The sequence below is a fragment of the Neospora caninum genome, chromosome XII, assembly GCF_000208865.1.
Source record: "Neospora caninum Liverpool complete genome, chromosome XII".
Lineage (NCBI taxonomy): Eukaryota > Apicomplexa > Conoidasida > Eucoccidiorida > Sarcocystidae > Neospora > Neospora caninum.
This window is the reverse complement of record NC_018398.1, coordinates 4,510,173-4,533,301: the sequence shown is the minus strand read 5'-3', so window position 1 is coordinate 4,533,301 and position 23,129 is coordinate 4,510,173. Positions and strand designations below refer to the sequence as shown.

Below are 23,129 nucleotides of genomic sequence, written 5' to 3'. Positions count from 1 at the left end.
GAAAAACAGTGAGAACGACAAAGTACAGGGGAAGAGGAATTTATTCGCTCAGGGTGGCCTTTACACCGTCACGCGCTCTGTTGGATGTAGCGCTACTGCGACAAAATCGAAAATGTCTGTCTGTATGTATGTATGCATGCACGTATGCGTGCATGTCTATATATACTTGTACATATAAGGAGGTAACTGCTTGGAAGAAAATTAAAGAACGAGGGGTAGGTCGATGTCCGTCGCTTCCCTCTCTTCATATATATATATATATATATATGCATCTTTCGAAAATCCTACCAGTCAACCGGTTCGTAACACCACTTCCTACCGCACCTGCATGGACTTTTCTAGCCTATTATGCGATGTTTTAATGAGCGAAGTGGGAACGCATATCGCTCGATGGAGGTCGACGCAGTGAGTTGCAATGTTCATACCTTTATCTTTTAACTGGAGAACACTCCCGCTGACGCCCGTCGGCGTCTCTCCCCCTTTACCAGTTTACCTGAAAATACTCTGTCGCCATTTGCTTGAGTTGGTCACTCGCCGATGGACCACTGATTTTCTGTTCAATTTGCTGGACTGTCTCTTCAGGATTCAGGTGGAGGATTTCCAGGTAGCCGTCAAAAAGGGCGAGAAAGCACTCGAGGTGGGGAAGATAAAACGCCATTGCCTCCTCAATTCGGCGTCTGTACTCCTGCACAAATCCCAAACGGCTCTCTCTTCCTTCTTCGACTGTTTGCTTCCCCTCTTCCGTGCGTTTGCCTCACAGATGCACTCGCTGACGGGCGGTGCGAGTGTAGAACTTCCACGTGAAAAGTCCACATGCACACCCGTCTCAAGGTGAGATCCAATACCCAACCCGGCGACGCTGAGAGGCTCTCCTCTCCAGAAACGCACACAAACACAGGTGCTCGCCCATAGACATGTAGCTACATTTACCTGGACTCATATACATATATATATGTATATGTATATATATATATATATATATATATACTTCTTTATGCACGTTTGTCCGCTCGTGCATAAATGCCTGTGGTTGTACAGGTATAAGCAAACATTTGTATAAATGCAGCGTTCGGATTCTTCACCAAACATACTAGTATTAATAATTTGTCTTGGTATCGCAAGAAAAGCACTTAACAAGGACACTAAAAACGATCGCTAGGGAGACTTTTCGGATAACGTGCATTGAAAGGGGGAATGAGGAAAAGGCTGGACGTTCGGTCACAAGAAAACGGGTGTAGCGGCAGGTTTACGAGACAGCACCGTTTTTTTTCGATTTCTGGGCGTGGTCAAGCTCTGCCTAACCTGAACCTTCCGCTCGTCGAGGCTGACCGAGGCCAGGACGTGTTTCGGTTGATTCTTGAAGAGGTGCGGAAGAACGAGTTTTTCGGGATGCGGCACATCCCCCATTTGCACAATACTGCATCGAGGAGAGAAAGGAACCAGGCTCGTACAGACAACCAACTTGTTCAAGGATGTATGGGTGGTGTATGTGTGTGGTTTCCTTAGCAGGGGCTGGGTTGGCTGTCTTGCGTCGCGTGCGTTTTACACGCTTCCATATATATATATATATATATATGTATTCGTATACACATTCCCATACTCAGATTTTCAAAATCGTCCTCCATATATATATATATATATTCGTATATATATACATAGAGGTATGTATAAATAAGCATGCACGAATGTCCCTTTATGGAAATCTGTCTAGGTTTGATTGGGGGATTGATCCCTTTAGCAGTCGCTTTTGTTTTTTGCTTCCGTGTGATTCCGGTCTAACTTCTTCCCTTTTGTCTGAGACATTCGCCGACGCAGTTCGCGCCTGAAAGGCTGACTCTTCTCGAGTTCAAAGGCAGCCTTTTTCTGCTTGTTTTTCGCCGTGGATTACCCTTTTTCGAAGATGTCAATAACGGCTCGGAGAAAGTTCGTTGGCGAGACACTGAATTGGAAGGCTTTATCACCGGGACTCCTCGCGAGGTCCAAAACGAACAGACTGCTGGTTTCTGGCGATTCCTCCTCTTCACCAGACGCATCCCCCTCGCGAGCAACGCGCTGCCGCTTCTTCGGAAACGCGTTCACCTGCGAGACAGATTCGATCCTAATCTCCTCCGGCTGACGAGCCTCAATCATCCTCGTGAAGGCCTCCAGCGAGTCCACGGTCATGGAGCTGCATGCGCACGGGCAAACCAGCCCAGGACAAAAAGACGAAAAAAGACGAAGACAGAAGAGAAGATAGTTGCGGCAATCAGAGAGAAAGAAGTGCTCTTTGAAACACACACGAGGCGAAAACACGCCGATCGCGTACGAGGGGAACCGTTTATACACGTATACATATCTATACATATATATATATATATATATCCATGTACCTATATATTTCAAGGTCCACATATATGGATATATACTATCCATATATATATATATATATATATATATTCATATATAAATATATATATATATATGTGGATAGCATATTTGAACAGCTTTGTACAGAGCTGTACCCATTTCGAGGGAAACGAGAAACGGGTAAGGAGGCGATGCGGCTCGGGACGGAGCAGTGGCCGACGGAGAGCTGGTGTGTCTCACCGCAGGCTGTCTTGCATGAGAAAGCTGGCAACCAGAAGCATTTTCCTGATCTTTCCGTAGTTGTACGTCTCCTTGTTCGTTTCGTAGATGTCAAACCACCCTTTTCCGACCTCCGAAAAATACTTGACAACGATCTTCTGGACGTTCTGAGCCCAAGTCTCTTGCAGATCGAACGCGAGCTGAGCAGAGAAACCGGAAAACGCACCTCCACAAAGAAAGGAAACTTTTAAGACACAAGCAAAGCCGAAAACCAGAAACCTCGTCCCCAATAGACACACAAGAATGCACACCCGCGCTACGCACTGATATATATATATATATACATATACGCAGATGTATAAGGATGCTTACATTTGATGAAGATAGAGAGACAAAACGCATATATTATATGAAGATCTTTTGTGGATGTGCATGCATAGAGACACAGATATGTGTTCGGCGAAACGCCTTTATTATATATCGTTGTGAATGGGATTGCTCTCCGATTTGAGAAGGTATCAGCATTGTTATGCATCAACATGCTTTTACGAAATTTTAGGGAACAGCCGCTGCGGAGATAAGGACAAAACAGAAAGCCCCTTCGACGCAGTGGAAGTGTGTAAGAAGAGAGGCGAGCGACACGTGGAGAGGAGCGCAACAAGGAAAAAGACGCTCTCGCCGGCTTACTTGACTAATTGCAGCCCGCTGCGTCTGTTTGAACTCTTCCAGCTTCATTGCCTGCAGGGGATTCGCACCCGAAACAGACGGGGCCTATCGTCGCACTGGATTCAACGAGAGCTTCGAATCTTCTTCTCTCCCCAAGGACACAACCAGCAAAATGCTGTCATTCACAGACATATATGTGTATATGTATATTTATTTATATGAAACTATGTGTGGATTTGTACATTAAACGGAATCTTCTGTCTACTCCTGGACCTATACCTACGGTGTCATAGGTATGTCTATATATGAGCGAAAAAAGCCGGAATAGATGCAGAATAGGTGCTTCAATCTGTAGATCAGTTGGTCTATATTGTCTCCACATATCCCCGAATATATATATATATATATATATATATATATAAGTGACTAGAAGTTGGATAGTGAGGGCGGGACAGATGTGTAGAAGATTACCTAGCGGATTTTCCTTTGCCTCTTGCCGCGTGGCACACGATGGAAAGATTGTTTCGTGGTGAAAAGAACGGACTTTTGCAAACTTGAAGGTTGCAAATGAAAGTCATTCGATTCACCATTTACCCTCGTCTGTCAGTCTCAGCCTGTTCCGCATCTTGCCGTTGCAGACGGAATGCATGCAAAATTTAACCTGCATGCCTTGTCCCCTCGACCTTACCTTGTTGGCTTTTACGTTGTATATACAGCGGGTTAAAATGGCATTGCACTCTGAGCGGATTTCTGTCAAGGCGTGAATCACTTCTGCTTTCACGTAGAGCGACGAAATGCAAAACGCAGCAAAGACCCCTGTAAAGTCATGAGGAGGCGTCGCCACGAGGCCAAACCTTGGAGAGCACAGCAAACACACACACGCACCGGTTTCGCCACCTATCTATATATCTATATATATGCAAAAACATAGGCATACGTATAAACATCTCAAACATATACGAATATATATATATATATATATATCCACATCTCGACATCTTGTATTGACAGAGTTGAACGTGCCGGCATGTAGACGTCTATACGAACACCCATAGATGTACAAAGTCAGGCGTATGTAGAGATGGAGAGATAGCTACGTGATTACAGGGGAAACGTTTGGTGGGCCAGCTAGGTACGTCTGTGGATCGAGACGTGGCTGGAACCCTTGCATGCGCAAAACGCCCGTTGCGGTCGACAGTCCGTGACGGGGAGAAAACTGCACTTTTTCATGCTCCTCTCGACAGCGATGCTCACTCCGGCGGGGGTCGAGGCACTGCTCTGGGAGGCAGTTCCAAATCTCTGTACATCTGGTCGTCTCGGTTTTGGTGCATGTGCTTGTCAAAGGCGATCTTGTTCATGGTCCGCGCAAAAGTGAGGTTGATTTCTTTCAACAAAGGCTTCACAGGGAGTTTCTTGGACTGCCGAATCTTCTGCATGTTTCTCGCCCCAGCGGCAATTCGCTTTTCTTGGTGACTCTCTGATCCACCAGCAGAGACCGGGAAAGCACAGTCTAGTCAAATCCCCCACTTCCGCATGACGATAAAGAAAGCTTCTCACGCATATTTAGACAGGAAACGACACGCTTACGCAGAAAAAGATATTCACATGAAATAGAGAAAGCAGTCTCTACCTCTCCGTGTGTCGGCATATACATGTTCATATATGTATGTATATACATGTATGTGTATGTGCATCTGGTACGCCAACGCATGTTTCCATGCATATATATATATATATATATATATTATATGCATATCTGCATGGGTTCAGATTTCGTGTGTGGTTCTCTTCGAAGGCGACACAGAGCTCCGCATACGTGGAGGTCTGAGTTTCTGATTACTTTTGCATCTTCAAGCGCCGCGAAGTCGTTGCTCACCTAGTGCTTTGATGTCTTCTGTCGGCATATTGTCGATGTAGTAGTTATACTTTATGAGGCTTTCTGCCCACCGCCTGAACGCAGGAGCCCCGAAGGCCAAGAGGCAGCGCTATCGAAAAGCAGATGAAGGTGCGCGAGGAGTCAACCAGCGAAAATTACAGAAGCAAGCGCGGCCGCTCCTCTGACGAAGAAGACGGTCTCATTCACACCCTGCTAGAAGAGACACTAGTTACGTACTTTCGCTCCAAAGACAAATGTGGTCTTCACGATCAGCAATGTCCATGAAACTGCACGAACGCGCGGCCACAGAAGTATATTTTCGTATGTATGTGCATACACCTATGCGAAGATCTTTGCACTTAAAAGCATGGATAGGCTCGCAATGCGTGCGCGGTACCGTGAAGAAAAAACAAACGTTTTGGTTAAATCCACGGAAAGAGAAGAGGCAACGCGCCAGTCGAATTCGATACTGATGATGACTCGTGGAGACACCAAAACACACGTACTCAAATGCATACGCATGCATCTACATACACAGATAGACAGCCATATGCTTACCAATGTACATAGACGATCTGCCTATCTACATATATATATCTATATATATATATATATCTGCTAGGAGGAACAGCAACACAACGTCTTATCTGATCTCGCATGTACCTTGATTGGTGAACTGCAACCAATCGATCGGCGAATTTGACAGGATCTTCTACCTGAAAGGCGCAAATCGAAGAGAGGGGTTAGTAACCGTCCCTTTGTATGATCTAATGAAAAAACTGACAGTTCCGTTCAGAAGTAGACGATGGAGCCGGTCAAACGTATAACGCGTTTTTCATAGGAAAAAGCCTTCGAAGATATCGACGCAGCAATGCCGAAACGATTGATGCTTTCACAGCCGAAGAAAGCGTTCGCTTCTGGTAAAGGAGAGACATGCGCACCAGCAGAGTCTCCTTCGCTGTCAATGTGCCCACTTCTGCATATATCTGCATAGAAGTACACATCTAGCATGTTGGGCTGTACATAGATATTCATCATACATGGACGTGAACACTTCTGTGCATGAATCACCATGTCGAGGACCGCGTAAAAACATATCTGTTCATGAGCGCAGAGATAACAATACAAAGACGAAATACGGTAAAAAAGGTGTCTCTTTTTGAGAGTGGCGTGCCTACCTTGAAGAGCAGCTGCATGCGCAGCAGCTCCGCGGTTTCCTCGCTTTCGTTGTTGTCCACCACCCACCGGACAGAGAACGTGTGACTCTCCCCATCGTAACCATAAACGTGGCAATCTTTCCACGTCCCGGAGCCGCCCTCGTCCCGTCGGAGGCCCTAGAGGAAGACGAAACGCACGTAGATCCCAACGGGGAATCCCTGAGATCACCTGACATATCTACAAGCAAGAGCGGGGGCAAGAGCTGCGCCGCGTTGTGCCTCTATTTGAGGTAACGCAGGAGTAAGACGTGTGGAGGCGCAGCGTCGCTATACGCGTCTGTGGATGCATCTGAATCGCACTTTGTCAACAGACGGTTCATTCGTCGCGGCGTTACGGAACGTGGAAAAAGGCGGGAATTCGCGTGAAACATCGAAACTCCCTGCGTACACCAAGAAGCGTTTTTTTCGTGGCACAACCTGCAAGTCCCCTTCCACAGTTGCTTCCTTCGAGGAGCGTGACCAAAGAAGGGATGGGGAAAGCGGAACGGTGTGGTAATTTCTCTAAATTTGTGGGGCGTGATTCTTCACTTCAGATACAGAGCGGATTCTCAGCGACTCCGTTGTACCCCGAGGTGAACGGTAGCTCTCAGGAGATTGGGGCCTGTCGCCGTCCACCAAAGAGGCGGCGCCGCGGGATCTGTTGCACGACTGTCGTCTCATTTGGTTCCGCGACCTTGCTTTTACTTCACGAGAAAAGCCAGGGCGTTTCGGAACAAGGAAGACGCGTCTAGGGTGTCTCTCCCACGGTACCACGCAGAAAGGCCGGCCGAGGAGTGGCCAGTGTGAGGGGCGTCGTCGCTTCTTCTCAGGCGGCAAACGTACTGGTGTGGAGGGTCGGGCTTTTTCGGGCAAACGCGTTTTGGTCTCCACCTCACCTTCGCCTCTAGGGGAAGAAACTGTCCTTGCTCATCGTACCCGAGGAGCATCCACTCCTCAGGGAGACGGTCATCGTAGGTTGTGTCGTCGAATGGGTCCAGTGGGAGCCTGGCGAGAGGCGCAGAGGAGAAACGGATCAACAGTCAACGAGGGGGAAGAGGACCGCCCCCCCATCGTTGTGGGACATAAACCTATCAGAGAAACTCAGCTCGAGGTGTATCCTCTGTTGTGTCTCTCCGGGACAGAGAACCGGCGTGAGGGAGGTCGGGCACTGCACAAGACATGGGACCGACTCAAGATTCCCGTTCTCGCGGTCTCTCTCTGAGTCACGTTTCTGCTCGACAAGAGCGAACAGGGCCTCGAGGAAGAGGCAGCGCATTCGCGTGGTGGTGCTGAATCCTGAGAACTGCGTTAAAAGAGCCTCACCATCTCTCAGAATCGAACTGAGGATCAGCGTAATTGATACCCCGCTCAGCCAGCAGTTCCTCAATGTCAAGTGAGGCGTAGAGACGACGGCGTCTCTCCACTGTCACCTTTCTCGGAGCATGTGTTGGGATTTGTTCAAAAGGCTCGATTACTTTAGGCTTCACATCCGCCACCTTGTGGGGCACAGGCGCAGCCAGCACTGTGATAGGGGAACAGGAGCGAAGCCGTAAGGAGAGCGACGGGGCGAAAGATGAGAAGCACGAGGGAGAGGCAGGCGCAAAACGGTAGGGAGAAAAAGAACTAGCTAGAGAAGGGAAGGAAAAGATCAGAACGAGAGAGAGGTCAGGCAGGAAGAAGAGAGGGTGGGGGACAATCGCGTTTTCACACCAGAGGGAAAGGACGTGCTCGGCAGAAGTAACACAACACTGCGTCCTAGAGATACATGAATCTTCCCGCGCATGCAACGGACGAGATTGGAGCCTCTTTGCGACTCTAGCACGGCGAATCCGATTTGACAGTGTTAGACAGGTTGAAAGCCGTTGGGACACATCGAAACGATGAATGATGATGATGTGGTCAAACCTAGTCAGGACCGTGACGCGGTCCTACTTTTGTCTACAGGGAGCGAGGTCAAATGAACCTGCGCAGAGAGTCGAGAGATATGTGGGTATCGTTACGGGCTGCTGCAGCGTTACCGGGCCAGTTGAACCCTCGGTTGAGCGTTCGAAGGTGCGCCTGCCGAATATAACGTATCTAATGCCTATTCGCAGAAGGCGAGTATTCTGTCTTTGAAAGACAACACGAACCACCGATATGCATCTGTGTCGGCTAGGATGTACCTCGTCCACCGTCGCCCGTTGGGCGGAACTGTCCAACTGGGAGAAAAGGAATTTCATTGCGGCCCGTCACGTAAACTCTCCCTGAAGGCCCTCGAGTGGCGAGCTGCAAGCGCAAAATACCAACAGGAAATTCGCAGCTCAAGAGAAGGAAGAACTGCCATTCTATGTGAGCCGCCCCGGGATGCCCCAATGCTGCCTTGTTAGGTGTGCAGCAGTGAACGACGCCTTGAAGGGATAGGTGAGAATCTTTTGCCTGTACAACACTCTCTGACCGGCGACGCACCCCCGTGCTGCAAACGACGCGAAACAACATGCCTCTGTGTGGCAAATGCGTGCTGCTCTTGGCCGATCTGCGTCCCCGTCACGCGTGCACCCGTGGTTCCGGCGTCGACAGTGAGTTTCAGAAGAGAACCTTTGATCTCGATAAGATCAAATGGGAGGTGGTGTCGGTACCTGCAACTCTGCTAACGAAGTTGGCCTGAGGACTTCGGAATAAATTCCCCTCTGCGCCCTGAGAGAACTTTGATGAGATGCGCCTGACAGGGAACCCTCGTGTTCGCTCGCTCGAGGATTCTGTCGCGACTGATTTGCGCTCGAAGCGTCCGAGGGAGGCCCCATTGTCCCCACCCTCAGGAGAACATGCCCTGAAACACCGGGAGGTAATACCGTGAAAACAGACTCAGCAGTAACCTAGGTTGCATCGACACATATACAGGGATAGTTCTCGAGACCTTGGACTACTCTTTCGCGTTTTGATCAGCATGGGAAAGTTGCTATGGTTGCCTTGGCGTTACCGTTGCTTCAAACATGAGGAAACAGAAAGGAAGCGACACTGGTTACAGACTGACCTTGAATTACAGAGCCTGGTGTTCCTACCCTCGCCAGGGGTGAATATCCACGAATCGGGGCAAATACCGACGGAAGGGAACTATAATTTCAGAGTATTTTGCACCCCAGTTTTCGCATAGGTTGGTAGCCAAGGCAACTTGGACACAATGAGATACTGGGGATGTGGCCATAGGACTCGGTGTGCTTTGGCACCGTTCAAACAACAACGAGCAGCACGTTTAGAGAGAGCTCCAGAGCAACAGTTGAGAAAAAGCCAGAAGGAAATTGTCAAACTGCAACGGAGCTCGCGAACGCGTAATTCGGCGGGACAAGTACCTTAGAGAGAAGCAGAATAATGACGGTTTCCCTCGAAAAAAGATATGAACGGTCGAACCTGGCCAGAAGAGGGTTTTTTCTTCCTCTTGAGGAAGGTATCCCCCGGTTTCCATCTTTCATTCGGCTTTACTTTCTGTTGTGAATTGCGATTCTCAACGAAGAGGAAAAGAACAGATCCCGGTTTTTCTACAGAGCAACTCGTGGGGCATTCTGACATGCGCAACGCACTGTTTTCCGTTCTCTGTGCACTCTCATTTTTATCTGTGTGCACAGACGCCGTCCCCGAATTTCTACACTTGCATCCTGCCGTAGCAGATACCCAGAGAAGCTCTGCGTATTTTGTCAGGCAATGCCTCTTCGGTCTGCTTTCGTGTTCGTTAGTTCGCCTAGGAATCTCTCTCAGGGTTACATGCACTCCTCCGCTTCTTTTCGTAGGAACGCGACAAAAAACTAATGCTTCTGCCTCTCCAGCCTGGCTCAATTCTCCGCTTGGAGAGGCACAAAACGCAGCCGTTCAAAAAAAGTAACGGGGAGTTGTCCACATCCCGCAGTCACATGGCACGCACGGTACTCGTGTGTCACCCGCACAAAAACCCATGTCCCACAGAATTAGAATGAAAACGATACCGTTGACTCCTGCTGGACCCATGCTTTGACACACGAAGCTGGAAAGGTAGCCAGGAAGACTCCTAAATATCGAAGCAGACGCTACGACTCTGAACATACCTCTCGAGTCTGAAGCTCGGAGCAGTTTTTTGCATTGCTCGGCTGCATTACTGCTTTAGTACACGGGGTGACGATACGCTCTGTTCTTGGTGCTTTACAAATCACGTGATAACAGAATGGAAACCAAAGATGGTGTGGCTGACCTCTTGCATCTCACCAACTGCTCGTTTTGCTCCTAAGAAACTCAGCGCACCCAGGTGAGTGCTCGCCAGCGAGAGTTGATGGCACCATCCAAAGGTCTCAGCAAGGAATGGTTCACCCGGCCATTGGACAAGGCAGATTCCTTTTTGCTTGTAGAGAATGTGATTGCGTCAGCAGCAGATTGGATCTAGGTCACGCCAACCGGTCTCTGTGCAGCGCTGGAATCTGCTAGCTTTTCGTTCAGACCCCCTGGTCAACCTGGCAAAATACGAAGCACTTTTCAAAAACATCGGGTTGTAGAGGATTGCACGGTTGTGAGCCTTATTGTGGTCTTGATTACGTGGAAGCAAATGGACGGACAACCACTGCATATGGTCTACCTTTTGAGAGACACTACGGGAGCTCAGCAGTCTGCGTAGTGATTTGACCCGATCGGAAAAAGCGCTTGCCATGCTCAGTGTTTCTGCGACTACATCTTCAAACAACTGTTGCCGCCACGTGACCTGAAAAATAGTGTATCTGATCTGGTCTGATGTGGCCAACGGAATAAGAAGCCATCAATGGGCTCTCACTTCCAGCGAACTGCCGCTTCTAAACAGTATTTGCAATCCTGTCTGCTAAAGCAATTACCAGCTACGATGTGCAAGGTCGCCAGGATTGAGAATTCCGTACCAGCATATAGATACATCCCCGAGAGCTGGTGACAGGAATGCAGCGCGCTCAGGACGCCGAAGGAACATGACGCCTCCAAGGTTTTCCTGCACTTGCTCGAAACAACACGGCGAGACAGAATCCTGAGACGCTAAGAAAATGCACAACAACCCACCCTGTGGCCAAGATACAGCATTTCAGGACTCGTCACATGACGGCACCTGAGGCACTGCCTACTGGGCATCGGGCGGGTGAAGTTTTCGACACAGCTTCCGCCTGCTGGCACTCAAGACAACCCAATAAGAGACTGCGCCCCCTTTGTCTGAGGGAGTCATGAAAAGGACAGGATTTGTTTGGCACGAACAGCATGTGTAGCACGAACCGAAGCACCAAACCCAAGAGGCACCACAAAACTCTTGTTAGCTGTTCGGCGCAATGCAAAGCTGTCGGCCGTTGCACAGCTTCTGCCCACCCCAGAAACAACAACGTCGACTGCCGATTCGAAGATCTGTCATTCGAAGATCCTTACTATCGTTTCCGCAGTCATATACACCAATTGAGAAAAGAAACCATGCATTTCCTTGCATGGAAGCGGAAGCTTCGTTTCTGTCGCCGAATCCCCAACACCATCACACTCTTGCCTGTGCGTTTCTGCTTGTCGGCTCGAGAGCCTGCCCTTCAACTACAAGGACACCCAAGTACATTTCTCTTAGCGCGTTGTGTCGAGAACTGAACTTTTCGCAAGCCTCCACTGCCCTCGCGAATGCATGTCTCTAACCGCCTCTAGCGTGTGCCAACTGCCCGGATTTGTTTGAGGACTTACGCAGAATCCACCTTGAAACCGAAACCTCCCCTCCCCACCCCCCTCCCCCAAGCCTCGAAGCAGCCAATGAACAGGCTGCACTTGACACTATGACTTACACGCTCCACGAATCCTGTCTGCAGTTCCGTCACGCTAAACAGACACTTGTCACTTCGCTGACTGTGGAAACACCTTTTGAAAGAGGGTTTCAGGCAAATCAAATCTTGCCGCCTCTTCGAATCAAGCGGGGTTCAAACGTCCTCAGCCGTGATAGCTCAGTTGGGAGAGCGTCAGACTGAAGATCTGAAGGTCCCTGGTTCGATCCCGGGTCACGGCAGAGGTTCTTTTTCATTTCGTCAATCGACAGCCTTTTCCTTAGCCTTTCGTAGTAGCCTGTCCACATATCCTTTGTATGGCGCCGGCGCTGCCTTTTGATTTCTGTGACGTTCTCGTTTCCCTTCAGATGTCCTTCTCTCGCGCGAAGAACAGCGCCCCGGCGCAATACTTTGTGAACAAGACACGTCGCTCGGATTTTCCCGTGATCATCGCAGCCCTGCGCTGGACGCTGTCTCCACACACGTCGCCGTTTCAAAATTTCTTTTACGCCTGTCTTCGCGTTTCACATGTACACACTCGATGAACCGTTTTCCTCCATGTGTTTTCATCTTTATCTCTCCCAAATCCACTCCAGTGGTCTCGCGCGTTGACGCATTGACGGCAGCCGAGACGCGGTGTGTAGAGTCGCAGAGTGCGCTTGAGGGGGGTCACGGCGTGTGTTGTCGCGTGCGGGGGATGTTTCCCTTTTGTTGCGGTTTTGAGAGATCAGCAGGTCCTGCGGACTTCCAGTCTTTTCCCTTTCCTCAAAGTTTTCTCGTCCTGCGGGTTCGATTTTCGCCATGTGAATCTCCGCGCACGCACCCTGTGAACTGCGTGAAGTCGCACCGCACGGCAACTTCATCGGCGACTCCTGTCTCTCCTCGGCAGGGCCGAATCTGTTTGGCGATCTGTCACTTTTTTTCCCGCGGCCGACTTGGTTGCCTCTTTTGATGGGTGAGGCGCTCCGTATGCGCTTCGCGAGACCCGTAGGGATCTCCAGCTGTTCACAGACAGTCCAGCGTTGCTTCACGTCGAGGCTCGGTTGAGCGCCGAGAAGACCCCGCGCGTACCGGCACAAGTGATCGCGACGAAGCGATCGTTGTGACGCCTCTTTTCTCGTCCCCCTCTACTCTTTTTGAAAGACGCTTCTTTCGAGCAATGTCTCTGTGAAACGCGCAAAAGAGCGGCGGGTGACGGGATCGCGCGGCAGGCCACGCGGCCGCCAGCCTGCAATCACCTTGGAATGCTGACGCGTCACAGCTCAAAAAAAGTGAAAACCAAGCTTGCTGCTACGATGGAAACAACTCCTGAGGTCTGGGAAGGTGAAACAGGGGAGGATGTGGCGAAAGAACGCTGGCAAGCTGGTCTAGACCTAGGGGAGGGAGGCGCACGGGGCCAGAGGACCAGTGAAAAAGTGAAGGCTAGAAAGCGGAAGCATGCTTTCCTGCGTCGGCCCTCTCTGCCTCGACTTTCCCTTCACTCAGATGAATTCCACGCGAAACACGAGTGCTTGCACATCAGCGAAGAACGCTGCAGAAGCGTGAAACGAACAAGGCAGAGGAAAATGGCCTGCGTTCCCTCCTCCCAGATTTCTTTCTGTGAAGGATCGAGCCGCCTCGCCTCCTGGAGATCTTCCGCCCAAACCCGGAAGCTGAGGAAAAAACGACGCGTGTCTCTCTTTCGTTCTGCCTCTCTGTGTGCCATCTTGTGTCTCCTCTGGTGTCTCTCCCTGGCAGAGACCGCCCGATCTGTCTCTCTCGGGAGGCCCCGTCAAGGCAGGCCGTTCCGCTGTAACGGAGACAGCCACTGTGGTGACACACGGCCGAGCTTCCGTGTTTCTTCTCTCTCTCGAGGGGGCGAGTCCGCTCAACTCGACAGGCTTTGCGTGTTATCTCAAAGGGTATTCTCCCCTCTCGATCTTTTGTCCAGTTTGTCACCGACATCACCGTCTACGCTGTGTCGTCTGTTCTCTCCTGTTCTGTCTTCTGGGCCAAAGCGTCCTTCCCCTCGTTCGCCTGTACCTGCCTCGGCAGTACCGTCTGTCTCGCTGCTCTCTTGTGCGTTTTCGTTCTTTCCTTCGTCGCAAAGTCTTTCTCTCCGTTCTTCCTCACCACCCCCGTCTCCGTGCCTCCCTTCTCGTCTCTCTTCTCTCACGGACCGTTTGACTCCTCCCGGAACTCCCACACATTTGCCTCTTCCACGCAAGAGCTGTGGAAGAACAACCAAGCCCACGAGGAGTCCATCTGTCTCTCCCCTGCTCTTTCTCCCGTCTCTTAGGGGCTGCGCGCGTCCGTCCACAAGGAAGGCGCGACATCCCACACAACGCCTCCCGTGTTCTTCGTTTTCTTCCCCATCACTGTCGGCGGCGTGTAGTCCACCTTCGTCATCTCATCCCGTTTTCAGTTCGCCACCCGCGGCTTCTCGTCTTGCCGTTTCCTCTTCATATCTGTCCCCTCTCTTCTCATCTTCTCCCTACCTCCTTGGTTCTCTTCCACCTTGTGTTACTTGGCCTTCCACCTGTTGTTTCCCATCTTTCGCTTCTTTGTCTTCCTCTGCCTGCTTGCCCTCCTCTTCTTCGTCTCTCGCTCTTTCGCTTCGGGCTCTTCCGGAGGCTCTACTTCCGGATTCGACCGACTCAAAGCCAGCCTCGTTGTGGGAGCATGCAAACCGTGCTGTGAGGAGTCTACGAGACTACTGGAAGAGCCACCGCGCAAATCTCCAACACTTTGACGAAAAAGACGAGTCGCGAGAAGAACCGCTGGCGGAAAACACTGCAGAGTTTGCTAGCGAAACGGAAAGTCCTGGAGGCACAAACGCCGCGAGCGAAGAAGGAACAACAGAGGCGGAGAAGGCTACGAGCACCCATGAAGGAACTAGGCACGGAGCAGAAGACGGAGAAGGAGCGAAGGAGAGAGAAGGAAACGAACAACGACAGGAGAAGAAACTCATCTGCAAACGCTCCCGTGTCTCCGTGATGAGGTGTGTTCCGCGACACTCCAGTGACGCCACAGTCGCATCTTTGCAGGCGAAACATTGATAGATTCGTATCTATCTGTCTATCTATCTATCTATCTATCTGTCTATCTGACTATCTGTCTATCTATCTACCTATCTATCTATACATGTATCAGAGTCTCTATCCACCGGTGCATTGATGGCTGCATTGCTGCTGTTTCTAGTCTATGTCGCCGCTTCCGATCACCTTTCTTTGTTTTTCTCAGCCCCTATTCATTGTGTCGCGTCTGCTCGTGCGTGGGTGTCCGTCTGCCTTTCCCTATCTTTTCGCTTGTTCTTCCTCTTGGGCTTTTGCTTCCAACGGCTCCGCAAATCTCTGCATGTCGCCCTCTGGGGTGTCTTTGCTCAGGTTGGTGAAGGAGCTGAGGGCCACAGTGGATCCGTGGATCTTCGCCGCCTCTGTGTCTCTCTCCGTTCTCGTCTCCTTCGCTTCTTTTCGGCGCTCGTTTCTTACTGGGCGACTCTACGACCGCGCCGCAAGTTCCCTCACGCAGCCTGTTGCTTGTACCAGGCCTGATTCTTCAGCGCAGGCTTCCTTTCCCTTAACCTGTCCGAAAGTCGGACCAGAACAAACCCAATCAATCAGACAGGCCCTCTCCGCAGTGCTACGAAGACACCTAGTCACACTGATTTTCCCGTCTTCCTCTGCTCAGCCAAGCCGTTCATCCCCTTCTCCTTCTCTTTCTTCTTCTCTTTCTTCTTTTTCTTCTTCTCTTTCACCTTCTTTGTCTTGTCCGTCTGATTCTTCCCTGTCTTTGTCGGCGCCTTCTGTCGCTGAGAAGCGAGGCGGTGTCCTCGGCTGCCTGCGGGAGATCGCGGCACGCCTGCCGTTACCGAAAAGCACGGGGGCAGCGGAGAGAACGAAGGCGTCTTTCTTCTCGCTTCTGTCGACCAAGGGCGAGGAAAAGAGAGACACCCCACAGAAAAGGGGCGAGACGCGAACGCGCCATCACGCGTTCTTGGCACTGCTCCCGCTCCTCGGGCGAGTCGCAGGCTTTTCGTGCGTCGAACTCGTTGGCTGTGTGCTCCGAGTAAGTCGAAGAGGCGGCTTCCCATGAGGCGTTCCACCGCTTTTCTTCGAGGAGTCTTGCCCCACAATGTTACATTGGAACCCCTCGCGTGTGCTCGCCGTGCGTCGCGCTGCAGCTTGGGCCACAGGGAATCGTTTCTTTTTTTCTTTGTACATTTCTCGCCCTCGAAACAACGTGCGTTGTGCGGAGACGACGCGCGGTCCTTCATTCGCCGTGAATGGGCTCGGGTGCCGTCGCGGCTCTGCGCCTATGGGGCGTTGAAGCTGCTCGTTTGGTCACGATCCGAGGAAAGGGACCGGGAGCTCCCTGCAAGACAAACACGAATTCTGTGTCTTTTTGAGCCTTTCTCCCGCATGCATACGGTATCCCGTTCAAACTGCGGATCGACGTCGTCGCCTTTTGTGTCCTCTCCGTTCTTCCTTCTTCCGGTGCAAAAGCCGCTTTGCTTCTGCTGGTGCGTCTGTCGAATGCCCAGAACTTTCTGGCGTCTCTGACACGGTGCCGAATCGAAGTCAACATGCGCAAGCGTCTCTTTCGAAGTCTCATCCGGTAAGGCTTTCGTGGCTCTCGTTTGTTGTTGATCTTGCGTGTGTGCGACCTCATGAACGGCCGCCTGCGTTATCGCCGTTTTCCCCCACTTCTTCGACGTGTCTCGTGCGTGCGTTCTTGTCGTGACCGACTGCTCTTCCAGGCTGTGTGGTGTCTGTGTGGGTTCCCTCTCAAGACTGATCTCTCCTTGGCGCTCCGTGTCCTCGTCTCTTCTTCCGCCGCCTCGCTGTACGTTTTTTCTTGCGGCCTCTCTTTGGTTTCTTTCCGGTCGACACGGAAAGCGCTTTCGTCGCATGCCTAGACACGGCAGAAGTCAGTGTCGCTGTCCACGATTTTTCATTCAGACAGGACATTTCCTTCTTCGACTCGCAGTGCGTCGGGACGCTGGCCAGTCGGCTTATCAACGACACAGAAGATCTTCAGGTGAAAATCGGCTTCTGTCTTGCTGCAAAACCAAAGTTCCGCGCCTCACCGAGTTGGTTTGCTTTTCCTTGGGGGAGTGATTCACGGGCAGCGCCTCCTCTCACCGCTTGTGAAGAAACCAACTAACTGGCGTGACTCAATGCCGTGAATACCGAAACAGCTACAAATATAAATATCCCAGGTGTAAATCTGTATTGATGCACAATGCAAACGATAGATACACATATATACATGTATATATGTGTTGAAGATGTACGTAGAAGCTCAGATGCGTGTCTCCGAATGTGTAGGTGGATTTCTGTGTGGATATATGGTGGCATATCGACTTGCAGTCGCTCCGAGCAAAACCGGTTGCCCGTACATCTTCTACCCCTTTGCCTCTTGTTTTCTCTCTCTAGGTGTCTCTCTATACTTCCGCATATACAGAGGAGGCACGGCGAGAGACATGTGTCGATCGTTGGCTGCGAGGATGTTGAGTTACGCGGATGAAGTCTCCGTTGTGTTTTTCTTTAGGCGATTGTCAGTGATGGCGGAACAAAGTTGTTGACCGCAGTCTTGAACTGCGTAGGCGGCGTTTCGATGATGCTCGCCACAGACGTGACCATGTCCGTCGTCGGGCTTCTCGGCATTCCTCTCTTCCTCGCCACAACGGGAAATGCCTCCAAGCTCTCCGGCTACTACGGTGGGGAGGAGACACCCAGCAGAAGAGAGAAAGAAAACAGAACATCCGAGAGAGCCCGGACGAGAGACGCAGAGAGAAGCGAAAGAGCAAAGCAAAGAGTTAGGACAAACTACCGGGAAGCCGCCAAAGCGAAGAACGAGGGGAAAGGACCAACAATGGGGACAGGCGAAAGAAAAGAAACGCGAGAAAAGACAGACGGGGAATCGAGGAGGAAAATAAGAGAGGTTAAAAGGACCGCAAACGAAGGCGCCTGACAGACAGGCCAGCACAAAGACGCGCCGAATCCGTTTGTTTGGGCGTTCTTGCTCGTAGGTCTCCTGATCAACGACGCCCTGGCAGAAGGAAACACAGTGGCTACAGAGGCTCTGGCGAACATCGAAGCTGTGCAAGCGAACTGCGCGGAAGATAGCGAAGTGGCGGTGAGGCACAAAGTGGAACAACGAAGTGAAAGACACAGCAGCGCTACGGAAACGCCTGTCGCCCTGGGAAGACACTGGCGAGTTGGGGGCAGACACAGCCAGACGAAATCGAGATCCTGACGCATCTGGGGACGCGGGCAAGGACGCGAAGCGCTCTGTCGGCTTCGAGACGGACACAAAACGGATACTGACACGATTAGAAAGCTGTTTTGATCTTTCTGCCTTCCTTCAGTGGTGATTTGTTTTTGCTGCGGTCGTCGATTTTCGTGGTGGCATTTCTCGAAAGTAGCCGAGGTTCCAAATATACGTTACTGGAGAACGGAGGCTTGTAATCACTGTAGCGCTCCACAGACGCATTTGCCCCCATGGAAGTGCATATCCGAGGTAGGCAGTGGCTACGGCCAGTAGATATGCAAGTAAACCAGAGGCCCGGCGGTGCTACGGGGATTACAAACCTCCGTTCTCCAGTACCATATATTTGGTACCTCGGCTACGTGCAGGATCCCGCCATGTCGCCTGCTTCGCCCTCTTTCGGTTTCCATCACCGTCTTCTCGGCGGCGCGGCGAGGCGCCTCTGAGAGTGCCGAGTTCGCCTTAGCAGGCGCGAAAAGCGAGCGCGCCGGAGAGCGAGACAAGGCGGAAGTTGATCAGTTGTCTCAGTCGCTGTTAGCGATCGTCGGTCTCTCTCTTTGGTGTGTTGGGCATCTCTGGTTTTCTCGCTGCTCGAGGTGTTTGCTGTTTCCAGAAATACGAGCGCTCGCAGGACGCGTATTTGAATCTCGTCGGCAAGACGCAGTTTTCCGAAAGTGTCTTGAACCAAACGAAGCAACTGCTTCTGCAGTCGGCAGACTTTCTTCTCCTCGTTCTCGGTACGCACGCGAATCGGGAAAACTGCGATGGAGGATCTCAGCGCTCTGTGCGCGACCACCCGACCGACTTGGGCGCGGCGTGGCGCTTCGCCAGTCGCCCTGAAGGGTTCAAAACAAACATTTAGGCCCCACCAGATCTATCGATGTGTCTTTGGATCGAGCTCTCTCTCGACCTATTTATCAGTCGCTCATTCACTCGACTTTTCGATCTGGGTACCGATCTACCTTTCAATTCTTGTATTCCCGTTCCATCTGCCTGCCTTCTGGTCTGCCTGTCAGTCCGATATTCATACGCACAGACATTTCATCCACCTTTTATTTCGATGCAGCTCTCTGCCTCACTACCTCTGACCACGCCCTAGACTCGTCTACCACTATATATATATATATATATATATATATATATATATGTAAACATGTGTATATATGGGTGTACTCCCCTAATGCGTGAATACAAATATATGTAAGCTTCTGTGGAGCTTATGCCTGTCTGTCTACTTTAGGCGTCGCTATGCCAAGGCGTCTGTACATCCCCGTCTCTCAATTTTCATCTACATATGGATATATACGTCCCGATATGTCTACATATATATATATATATATATGGGGAGAAGTGTTTCTCCACTTCAGACCTCTGTTTTGTTTTTTGTGTCTTGGGTTTCTGTATTCTCGTTTTGTTTAAGATCGTCTGCTGCTGTTTGTGTGGTTTTCGGTTTTAGGCATGTACCGCGTTGTGAGAGGCGAGGTGACCTTGGGTCGGTGCCTGGCCTTTCGCTCGTATCTGCGGAAACTTTATTCGGGCCTCGACAGGCTGCTCGAGATCTACGGAGACTTCTATTTCTCGCTGCAGGCGTCGGAGCGCTATTTCGACTTGGTTGATCGCGTCTCTGCAATCCAAGATGGAGAAGGAGTGCCTCCGAACGCGCCTACAAAGGGAAATGGAGAGCGAGGTCTCGGAAAAGGCCAGCAACGGACGCAAGAAGAGCGCGCTTCAAGAGAAGAAGAGAACGCTAGCTTGAGAGACGACGAGGGGGGAGCAGTGCCTGAGAGACAAAAGATCGCGACAGAGGCTGAACAGAATGTGATCGAATTTCGAAATGTCTCTCTTGCCTTCCCTAGCTCGGCTGTCACTGGCGCGCAGGCGGCAGAATCCGCAACAGAAAAAGAGGAGGAAGACTCCACGAGGCGAAGGAGGCGACGAGGCGAGGTAAATAAAAATTTAAACACGTCTGTCGCTGCTTGACATCCATTCTGGCTCAGCGGGGAACTCCACTGTCTGCGCCAGGCTGAGAAGACTCCGAGTAGAATCGGAGAAGGCTGAAGAGGAATCGGAGTGCTCAGGGATGAGTGTAGGTTTCACGTTCTCTGGGCCTCTTGGGGGGTGAAACTGTGGAGAGAAGGAGATAACAGAGACGAACAAAGATCACTCTTTTCCCCAGGGGCTTGTGAACCGAGAGTGAGGCACGGACGGTTCGCTTGCCGAGAACACGACATGCTTCTGGAGATTCCGTAGAAAAAACATCTGAGTGAAACAACTCGTTGCCTTCCATTTCGTCTAAACACGATTACAAACATGCACGCATAGCCGTACACACCTGCACAGATGTATGCGAAGAATCGTAGATGTGAGTTTGTAGAGGTACATGTGTGTAACTACATATGAGTATGCATACTACACTATGTTTAAATACATGTATGCGTGCATTTCTGCCGATAGCTGTCTTTTATTTTTGCTCTATCTATACATATTTCTATATGTATGTATGTGAGGGGAATGTACGATATGGGAGGTATGAGAGACCAGGCGTTCAGCCGCCTCTGTTGTTTACGTCGGGAGATCACGCGGCATCGCCAGTTGAAGTCTTTGTCCCTTTTCGAATTGACGTGAAAGTTCCCTGCAGAGCGGACGGGCTGCGCGTGTGTGCTTTTCCCAGGTTCTCTCCGACGTCTCCTTCCGTGCCGGCAAGGGACAGATCGTCGCGATTGTCGGGCGTTCTGGAGCCGGAAAGTCGACTCTGGCGAAGCTCATGCATCGCTTCTACGATCCCCAGGTTCGGCTGCGAAGACCGGCAGACGCGAACCTCTCGAATGCAGCTGTTTTGTGTCTGAAGTGGCTTCTTTTCTCTAGGGCATTTTTTCTCCCGTCCCTCGTTCTCTGGCTCACCTCACCATGTTTGTCGTGATGCTGGCCAGTTGCAAGTTTCTTTTTCGCCTTCCGTCCTTTTGTCTCTCTCTTGCTCTCTCGGTCTTGTGTTTCGTTTTGCTTCCTCCGCCCTCTTCCCACCTCTCTCTCTCCACTCAATATATCTTTACATATATATAGCTATGCAAAATATATAGAGACCCGCAGGTGTTGACGCAGGTTGCTTCGTTTTTGATTTTTTTGCTCGACCAGGAAGGCTCGATTTTGTTGAATGGAGTCGACATTCGGAGCCTGCGCCTCCACCACCTGCGTTCGCGCATTGGTTTCGTGGAACAGGAACCGCTCCTGCTTCGTCAGAGCATTGCGGAAAACATCGCTTACGGCCTGTACTCGCCTCTTCCAAACACGGCTCAGCGGCGTCCCTTCGCTGCGCCCTCTTCGCCTTTCGCGACAAACAGTCGGGTCCCCTTTGCATCTTCTTCGGGCACGTCCTTCTCTTCACTTCCCCGCTCTACTTCTGAACAGCTGAGAAAACACTCGAGCACTGAGGAGAACGCATGCGCGGAGAAAGACCCGAAAAACGAGCAAGACGAGGACGACGACTTTGAGGAAATTTTCAACGCCAAGGAAGCCGAGTCGTGGCCGAGAGAGCTTTTGATGAAAACGGTTAGAGCGGCGAAAGTCGCGCATGCACATGAATTCATTCGACGCCTGCCCCGAGGCTACTTCACGCTCTGTGGGGATGGAGCGGCTGTGAGACTCTCCGGAGGACAGAAGCAAAGAATTGCAATCGCCAGGTTAGTCATACCGAACGAGCAGAGGAAAACCAGAGAATAATCCAGAGAGCGAGAGAGAGATCAACGGAGATCAGAACCGACCCACCTAAAATCGTGTGTCCTTTAGTTAGAGAGATCGGAGGAAGAACACGCGAGAGAACTAGAGGCAGAATCAGAGAGAGGACAACAGGAAGAACAAGAGAGAGACTAAGAGGAAGAACAGAAGAGAATAAGAGGGGAAGTACACGGACATGAGAAACAAAGGAACCCGTTTTTCTTGCGCTCGCCACAGCAGAAGCACCCACGAGTGAAGTTGCGCAGAAGAACAATATCGCGTCCAAAAGGAGCGGTCGAAGGGGAGAGGCGACAAAGGCACATGCGTCAATCGTGGTCTCGTGTTCGGTGTTGCCTTGCAGATCCCTTTGCAGAGATCCGCAAGTGTTCGTCTTTGATGAAGCAACGAGCTGTCTAGACGCCGCAACGGAGGCTGCGGTTGAGGCGACCCTCGACCTCCTCCGAAAGAGACAGAAAACGATCTTTGTCATTGCTCACAAGCTTGCAGTAGGTCATGCACACACAGCGGAAACTCCCCTTTACATCCTGGGCCATACACAGTTTCTAACATGGTGCTTAGACAACTACTTCTATAGATGCGTGCCTACATATATATATATATATATATATAAATATATATAAATAAATATATATATATATACATATATATATATATATATGTAGAAATGGTGTGTGTTGAAACTACTGACATCCCAGCATGCATGAACACAGAAGTGAAACGCCCCTCTGGAACGAGCAGTGGCAGGTCGAATTCTTTGCGCATTGCTTGTTTTCCAAGAAGACTGTATTTACAGATATGATCTGGAGATCGAATTGAGGATACTGTGCATGTCTCGCTCTGTCCGCGTGTCCTTTGAGGTTCGCGGGAGTTTCCTATGCAGGCGCCTCGCATGCGCGCGATTTCGCCTCGGCGTCCGTGAAGGATTGGTTCTGTTTTGCTTGTCTTTTTGCTCCCTTTTAGACCACCAGAAAAGCGGATTTTCTCATCGCCTTGGACAAAGGATGCATTGTAGAGAGCGGCTACCCGGAGGAAATTCTCGAGCGACCGAACTCGCGATATGCACAACTCTTTGCTGACAAAAAGCCACAGGAAGCGCCCTAG

The 23,129-nt window shown here is 50.8% G+C and overlaps 2 protein-coding genes and 1 non-coding gene across 3 annotated transcripts in view; 2 read left to right on the top strand and 1 right to left on the bottom strand.

Moving 5' to 3' along the window:
• The window catches only part of NCLIV_065960 (Dynein heavy chain 1, axonemal, related), a gene marked incomplete at both ends in the record, with an annotated part of 43,654 nt that extends 34,571 nt beyond the window's left edge, over nt 1-9,083 (bottom strand). Inside the window, 13 exons of the mRNA XM_003886147.1 lie at nt 494-685; nt 1,303-1,417; nt 1,889-2,167; nt 2,587-2,765; nt 3,253-3,303; nt 3,920-4,085; nt 4,486-4,708; nt 5,108-5,216; nt 6,286-6,441; nt 7,200-7,308; nt 7,627-7,825; nt 8,466-8,568; nt 8,919-9,083. Coding sequence (XP_003886196.1) covers nt 494-685; nt 1,303-1,417; nt 1,889-2,167; nt 2,587-2,765; nt 3,253-3,303; nt 3,920-4,085; nt 4,486-4,708; nt 5,108-5,216; nt 6,286-6,441; nt 7,200-7,308; nt 7,627-7,825; nt 8,466-8,568; nt 8,919-9,083 — 2,046 coding nt within the window. The remainder of the gene's footprint in view (nt 1-493; nt 686-1,302; nt 1,418-1,888; nt 2,168-2,586; nt 2,766-3,252; nt 3,304-3,919; nt 4,086-4,485; nt 4,709-5,107; nt 5,217-6,285; nt 6,442-7,199; nt 7,309-7,626; nt 7,826-8,465; nt 8,569-8,918) is intronic.
• Nucleotides 9,084-12,213: 3,130 nt separating this feature from the next.
• NCLIV_t140011 lies at nt 12,214-12,286 on the top strand. The gene has a single exon. It is a non-coding gene; the product is annotated as a tRNA-Phe (tRNA).
• A 4,322-nt stretch (nt 12,287-16,608) lies between these two features.
• On the top strand, nt 16,609-23,129 carry NCLIV_065950 (putative ATP-binding cassette sub-family B member 5; the record flags this gene model as incomplete). The annotated part of the gene is made up of 10 exons (XM_003886146.1): nt 16,609-16,640; nt 16,985-17,063; nt 17,577-17,745; nt 18,058-18,164; nt 18,910-19,033; nt 19,753-20,240; nt 20,968-21,084; nt 21,429-21,973; nt 22,369-22,513; nt 22,989-23,129. The coding sequence occupies 10 exons, from the start codon at nt 16,609-16,611 to the stop codon at nt 23,127-23,129; spliced, it is 1,947 nt and encodes a 648-aa protein (XP_003886195.1).